At 42.0% G+C, this 7,018-nt stretch overlaps 2 protein-coding genes across 2 annotated transcripts; one reads left to right on the top strand and one right to left on the bottom strand.

The window, feature by feature from the left end:
* Positions 1-1,092: 1,092 nt before the first annotated feature.
* Positions 1,093-4,020, top strand: LOC104806854 (transcription factor VIP1). Its single transcript, XM_010531940.2, has 4 exons — positions 1,093-1,827; positions 2,087-2,219; positions 2,873-2,957; positions 3,606-4,020. Exons 1-4 carry the CDS (start codon positions 1,217-1,219, stop codon positions 3,818-3,820), a joined length of 1,044 nt encoding a protein of 347 aa, XP_010530242.1. The 5' UTR covers positions 1,093-1,216; the 3' UTR covers positions 3,821-4,020.
* A 22-nt stretch (positions 4,021-4,042) lies between these two features.
* Positions 4,043-6,393, bottom strand: LOC104806853 (serine decarboxylase). Its single transcript, XM_010531939.2, has 5 exons — positions 5,885-6,393; positions 5,395-5,626; positions 5,100-5,293; positions 4,878-5,014; positions 4,043-4,727 (listed from the first exon to the last, which is right to left on the bottom strand). Exons 1-5 carry the CDS (start codon positions 6,252-6,254, stop codon positions 4,164-4,166), a joined length of 1,497 nt encoding a protein of 498 aa, XP_010530241.1. The 5' UTR covers positions 6,255-6,393; the 3' UTR covers positions 4,043-4,163.
* Positions 6,394-7,018: the final 625 nt, after the last annotated feature.

The following is a 7,018-nucleotide window of genomic DNA, read 5'->3' as shown; positions in this document are numbered from 1 at the left end:
AGAATCTGGAGTTTGGCCGTTATTTCTGTTGTGTTGGTGTATAACTTTTCATATGATTTGTATGAACATGAATATTCCGATTGTTTGGTCCATTCACATATTGTTTTAAGTGAATGATTCGCTGTGTGGTTTTGTATGAAAATTAATGTTTCAAATGTACCGATTCGATCATAGGATAATTTTTTTTTCTTACAGATGGAGACAAAATGTATTTAATTAGAAAAAAAACTATATAATTTAATGTGGTCTATTTCGATAATTTTATAATTTTGGGTGGCTTTTTCCTTATAACAAAATTATCTTTACGTCAGCAAGATAAATTTGGGCCCCTCTTCTTCCAATTCTATGATGTAGATTTTGAAATTACAGTGCGCATTATTGGCAAATACAGATATTAGATTAGTCACTAATATCATTAATTAAGAAAGAACAAATGTCATTTTCTTGTGAAGAGTTATGTAATGGTTGGTGGCACAATAACTTTCTCACTTGTGGATTTTTCCTATATCTATCATTATAAAAGAAGAACAAAAGTTTAAAAAATAATAATTTTAAGAAAATATCCTTTTTGTCCTCATTTTTGCTGCGAAGCAAAGAAAATCCAATAATAAATCGATAAAAATATCCAAAAATTTAATTTAAATATCCAAAATCTTTTAGGTGTACGATGTTTTAAGTTATAGATAATTTCCACAGTAATAAGTACATCGTTTTTGTTTTTATAAATTTGTGTGTTTCCAAATTGTGTGACAAAATTCGGTGAATGGTTTCTACATATTTATATATAGTATAAGTCCAAATTTCTTTTATAATATATTTTTTCACAATCTGATTAAAAATAAAACATTAAATCAATGAATCTTTATTTTAAGGAATTTAAATTCTTGAAAGTTAGTTTCATTTAAAATTAGAGAAAAAATATTTTAAAATTTTGAGCTATGAATATCAAAACATAAATTATAAGTGCCAAATTCTTTTTTAATTTGGTCTAAAAGTGTTTAAAATTATGTCCAACTAATATTTTATTTTATCAAACAAAATAATAAATTTAATTCATTTTACGACCAAAACTTTTCACTCTGCTTTGCTTTCAGCTTTTGTTTGCAACTCTTTCATTTTTTTCCTTACCATCGTCTCCGCGACCAGCCTCTCCAAGCTCCTTTGTCGCCACCTCCGACCCCGCGGTGAAGCAGCAGCCTCCTTCACCGGAGAAGCTATGGACGGAAATCTGAGACCAAATCCGGCGATGCTCAGCGAGATAGACCGTATGCCGGACGTGCCGCCGCGTCAGCGCGTGTCTCATCACCGGCGAGCTCGCTCCGACACCTTCTTCTCCGGCGGTGATTCCTTCGACGATCTTCTCCTCTTCGATCCTCCCGATATTGACTTATCCTCCCTTCACTTCCTCTCTGCCGCAACTCCGCCTCTTCCTCCGCCGCAAGTCTCACCGATGGCCGTCGATTCTCCCTCCGACGAGTCCTCATCCAACGGCCCGCCGCTTCTTCCACCGCAGACATATCTCCCCAGACCCGTCCGCCATGTCCGAAGCTTATCGGTTGACTCCGATTTCTTCGACGACCTAGGGCTCTCATCCTCTGCCATGGCGGATGATCAATTCAGCGGGAAAACTCTAGCCGCTGATACCGGAGAGAAGACGGGGCGTCATCACAGGAGTAGTTCCATGGACGGAGCTAGCAGTTCGGCATCGCTTAACCTCGAATCGATTCTCGCTGCCGTGAGTGGCAAGGACGGTTCGAAGAAGGCAATGGGTATGGGAAGCGACAAACTCGCCGAGCTTGCACTCATCGATCCCAAGAGAGCTAAACGGTAAATCTAAGAAAATTTGTCGTTTAACGTCACTGAAGCTCCAACTTCCAGTTATTCTCTTCCTGAATTCGGACCAGAATTAGGGTTTTCATTTTCCCCAATTCCGCTATAGGTAATGTTTAGAGTCCATGACAGTTTTCCTTGGGCATATTCGAATCGATGAGCTGTTTGGCGAAAGCCCAATTTGGAATTATGGTCCCTTCTACTTGATGATAGGTAAGAAAGTTTTGATCTTTGTCCTGTGATGTGGTGTTCATAGGATTCTAGCGAACAGACAATCTGCGGCAAGGTCGAAGGAGAGGAAGATTAGGTATACGAATGAGCTGGAGAGGAAGGTGCAGACACTTCAGAATGAAGCAACCACTCTATCCGCTCAGGTCACCATGTTGCAGGTAACATGATTTACACAGGACTTGGTCAAGGCCATATTGCGTTTACACGTACGTTCTTCTTCACAAGTTAAATCCTTTGGATTTAGTTTAATGAAGATGGTCATCAAGAGGAGGTTTACTTTTCTTTCCGAATTTTCTATGGTTGCTTCTTTCACTATCTTCTCAACTCTATATATGTATGTATATACGCGATCTGTGCTTGTATTTAGCTCTTTCCTCGGTCCGTATATCTTGGTTAACTGTTTCTCTAAATCTTGTTCAAGTGTTGGTAGGATTTGTTTGTTTGATTACTTCTCGATGTTTTCGTTCTTTACCTTCATTTGGTAGACACAGAGTAATGAGAAGTGATGGATCTTGTCGTGTAAAGCTGGTAATCATGCGAGGTATGATGGAAAACTTCGCAGCTTCAGGGATGGAGAGTTTTCAGTAAGCCAGGTTGCTCGGGAGTCGGGAGTTGTGATCCCTGTTTTATTTTTCCTTGCTTTAAGACCGAGCTATGCTTGACGAATCACGATAATAACCCTCATTTTTCTTCCCATGACTGTTAAATGTTTTGCCCTTCATCTCTAAGTTAAACTTTCAGCACAATTCAGGAAATGCTACCTAACGAGGTCAGTCCGACAACTAACTGATTTTGTTTGTGTTTGATACAGAGAGGCACATCTGAACTGTCCACGGAGAATAAACAACTCAAACTGCGGTTGCAAGCCCTGGAGCAACAAGCTCAACTTCGGGATGGTAAGTCATTTAATCCCTTTGATTGTTCTGCAAACCTTTTAAGCACAAGCGAGTCCGAGAAGAGTAGGGGTGGGTACGGGCACCTGGATTTTCCGGCCACTGATCTCAGCCTCGTCTCCCTTGGGTTTCTCGGTCAGGGGATTTGGTCTCGGCCTTATGAGGGTCGGGTATCTGGATGCCGGGTACCCACGGGGTGCGTCGAGGGCAAGATTCGGGAGGAGAGATGGAGGACTCGAGTGGAAGGGGTGAGTCAAGGTGTACCTCATAAGAGGTGCGGCGAATTTCAAAGGTGAGGCATAGAAATCGCCCTCGGCCTCTCTCTGCCTCGAAACTTAAAGCAAATCAAATCTTAATCTCTCTTAAAAAAATCATTCAAAAAGATTATAAAACACCCTATTCACCGCGAACCCGGACAGTTGCCTTGCCACCTTTGCTGATCTCGCCTCATCTCCCCTTGATGCTGGCGTGCCCTCTCTCTCCTCCATCTCCCTGAGGATGGAACCCGTACTCGAACCCACGGCTCGAGTATTTGCCAGCATTCAGATTTCGGAATATCGGGTATCCATGGGTCCGGGTACCCACGTCCAGCCATAGAGAAGAGCGTGAATTCACGGAGAATAACCCTTAAGTCATGCAACTTGGCTGCAGCCCTGAATGAGACGCTGAGGGAAGAACTAAAACGACTAAAGATAGCCGCCGGAGAAATCCCTCCGCCCAACGGGAACGCTTACAACCGAGCTCAGCCGACAATGCTCCATCAGTTCGGAGCTCACAAGAGACAACAGATGACCAACTCGCCGCCTTCCAGCACGAATGGACAGCCACAGCACCCGACCTTCATGGATTTCACAAAGCGCGGCTAAGTTCATTTCACGTCTGGTTACTTCACTTTCGCTGGAGAGGCATTTAGCATTTGTTTCAGGTTGCATCATTGCATGTAGAGGTATGTATGCATTCATGTATATATATATATACTGTGAATGGTCATGGTGTGATCTCATTTGTATCAGTATGCACATACGCTGTCCGTTCCACTTAAAATATCAGGTGACTTTGTAAACAATTTACTAAGGAAGCCAGTCAAGTAGCTAAACCGGAAAATTTAACACTGATGCAAAACCAATTTCCAGGGTATAACAAAATGATTCAGAAAATAACCGATTGGTTTACGAGACAACAGACAGACGGATACTGCCGAAACCGGTTTCACTTGTGAGTCGGACAGATGCAATTCTCAGTGCCCACATCGGAAGCCACGCAAGGAGGCTGAGACTCATCCTTGTACCAGAGTGATCTCTGCTCGACGAGTTCGTTCAGGAAGCTGTCCAACTTACCGATCGAGACGCTTGGCATCACCACGACGTGAGCGATATTTCCCTGGCAAGCGAGCTGCCACCTTCTCACAAACTCTTCGTCTTTGGGCCGTTCAAAGACAACGGTGCTGCTGAGCTCATTAAGCATGGCGCTGATCCCGGCTCCTCGAAGACGGTCTTTGAGGTAATGAGCATTTCTTAGGCATTTCTGGACTTCTTTCTGGAAACCCTTGTAGCCCTTTTGGCTGAGGGTGTACCAGAGGAACAGCGGGGCATGCCCATTCCGACTTCCCATGATCGTTGCATCCCTCGAGGCGAGGTACTCAACATTTCTCGAGAGTACTTTGATGTGCTCCATCCTCGTTATCTGTACACCGCAAGGCATTGGACAACCGACAAATTTGTGGCCCGAGACACTCACACTTCCTATCGGTTTCTTGAATGTGACTTTCGGTGCCTGTTCACAGTCGAGAAGGAGAATCAGGCTCAGCAAAACAGATCCAGTGACAGATATCTCATGACATCCAAGATAACCCGAAAATATCAAGCTTAGAGGGACATCCGAAAGAGGATGAACAAACAAGATCGGATCGAAGAGAGAACTTACACGTTTGACAAAAGGCATCATCAATCCGAACAGAGCTCCATCGCAGTGAATGTAGAATCTATCCTGCGAGAAGCCATTCTCTTTGAGGGTTTCGATAACAAGATCGAGGTCATCAACAGCTCCTTTCACAGTTGTTCCTGCGGGACAACATACTCATTAGCCACAAGACCGTAAATCACACATTACAGGACACATGGCACAAAAGATATAAAAGACACCAACCTATGTTCACGTTGATGATTGCGGGTTTGCCTTTGTTAGCCAGCAACTTCTCTTTGAAATCCTTACAGTCGATCTCTCCCGATATAAGCGTATCGACCTTCACGCACTCCATTCTGTACATACGAGCCGCCTTGAAGACAGAGTAATGCGATTCACGAGATGCATACAGAACCCCATCCGGAAACACTTCCCTCCTGCAAGATCAAACCAGCAACAGTATCAATTGTCTCGCATCGATTAACAACAGAAATAACTACTTCTCAGATCCAGACAGCAGAGATTCATCCAAACATACCCAACTAAAATCCCATGAAGGTTTCCTTCGGTGCCACAGTTTGTAATGTAACCCCAGTAATCATCTTTCTCAATCTCCCAAAGACGTGCAAACCAATCCAAGACACCGACTTCAAAGGGTCTGGAGTGAACACCGTAGTTGCTCTCGATGAACGGATCTCCCAGATTGTTGATGGAGAAATGCTGCAACTGCCCCAGAGCTCCGTAATCGAAATCCAAGTTATACGGATAACCTACGACAAACCAGATTCCACATAATGTACCGAAACCTCCCCCATTCAGGAAATACCTCGAACACTTGGTCTACAGGAGGAACATGGTCATATATTCGTATAAAATGAAGAAGGCCCTTGATTCGCATCTAGATTCGGTCGGCCTTGGTCAGGATTTGTTCTGTGATATATTACTTACATATCTTGTACATACCCTAATATTCTTCTAAATCATGAAATTACCCAGATGGATTGCAAGTTACCAAAAAAGGAAATTACCCAGATGGTGTTTGGTCCTCTCGACCAAGGTTTTGCGGTACCGAGCCAGGACGCTCGCCATGTACGCTTCCTTGTCACCGGTGAAGTCGTCGTTGGCCTCAGGCTCCGTCACGGCGAGGCACGTTGTGTGTACGTTCCGACCGAGCACGATCTCCTTCTCTCCTCCGTTCATCTCCGTCGTCGTGGTATTTTTCACCTTCTCCTTCACCGGACAAACGTCATCTTCTTCAAAATCCCCTACGCCATTAACCGTTTCCGCGAGCGGAGGCAGCGGCTCCGCCACCACTGCCGTCGGATCGAAATCCTCCGACAAGATCTCTACCGCCTTCCCGTTCATCGCCACCGTCTCCTCCTCCAAAGCTCCCAACATTGTTACTGCAGAAACTGAATCCGGTACAATCGCAGATCTAAGAGAGAGAGAGGGGGTGAAATGGAGGTAGAGAGAGAGATATGGAAGACCGAGAGAGATGGATGGAGCTTCGTTTATTTTTTATAGCAAGCGAGAATGGATGCTTTACCTTCTCATGAGAATCAGATGAGCGATCATTTTTCAAATTTCTAAAATAAAAAAAATGATAGAAAAGATCGGTTGCTTGGGCTTCCCCAAATCTTTTGTTTATTTATTTTTTTGACCCTCTTGAAAGCCTTAATTCTTTTTTTATTCCTAATGTTTATAGAAAAACAAATTGGTCCATTCATTTCAAAAATATAAATTTAAAATGAACGCTACCGTGGTACTTGTGATAAAAAATATCATATCATAATTGATTATTTTTAAAAATTTTAGGGAACATTAACACTATCGTGGAACATTTCTTATATATTTATTTTATTTTATATTCGTTATATACCACAAATTTTTTAATTAGATTTAGATTAGGTGGAAATTAATTTATCAAAACTCCATGTTCACGTGAATTAAAATTACTGTTTGAAACATTTTAAGAATCGATACAATTTATTTTTATATAATTTGTAATAAAATTATAAAGATAGTTTTTATATGAATAGATTTTTAATCATTAAAATATATTGATAAAAAAATTATAAATGTGAGTATTGTATTCACAAGGTAAAAAATATTTTAGCAAATATGATGTTTTCTCATACTAATATTATTATTCTCTAATGCGA

The sequence above is a fragment of the Tarenaya hassleriana genome, unplaced genomic scaffold (genome assembly GCF_000463585.1).
Source record: "Tarenaya hassleriana unplaced genomic scaffold, ASM46358v1 Cleome12, whole genome shotgun sequence".
Lineage (NCBI taxonomy): Eukaryota > Viridiplantae > Streptophyta > Magnoliopsida > Brassicales > Cleomaceae > Tarenaya > Tarenaya hassleriana.
Note: the sequence above shows the minus strand (reverse complement) of the source record. Positions and strands in the feature narration are given on the sequence as shown.

Coding starts and splice junctions, on each gene's coding strand:
- LOC104806854 (XM_010531940.2), top strand. CDS start 1,217: ATGGACGGAAATCTGAGACCAAATCCGGCGATGCTCAGCGAGATAGAC. Junction 1,828..2,086: donor GATCCCAAGAGAGCTAAACG/GTAAATCTAAGA, acceptor TGGTGTTCATAG/GATTCTAGCGAACAGACAAT. Junction 2,958..3,605: donor ACAAGCTCAACTTCGGGATG/GTAAGTCATTTA, acceptor ACTTGGCTGCAG/CCCTGAATGAGACGCTGAGG.
- LOC104806853 (XM_010531939.2), bottom strand. CDS start 6,254: ATGTTGGGAGCTTTGGAGGAGGAGACGGTGGCGATGAACGGGAAGGCG. Junction 5,015..5,099: donor AATCATCAACGTGAACATAG/GTTGGTGTCTTT, acceptor GTTGTCCCGCAG/GAACAACTGTGAAAGGAGCT. Junction 4,728..4,877: donor TGATGCCTTTTGTCAAACGT/GTAAGTTCTCTC, acceptor GACTGTGAACAG/GCACCGAAAGTCACATTCAA.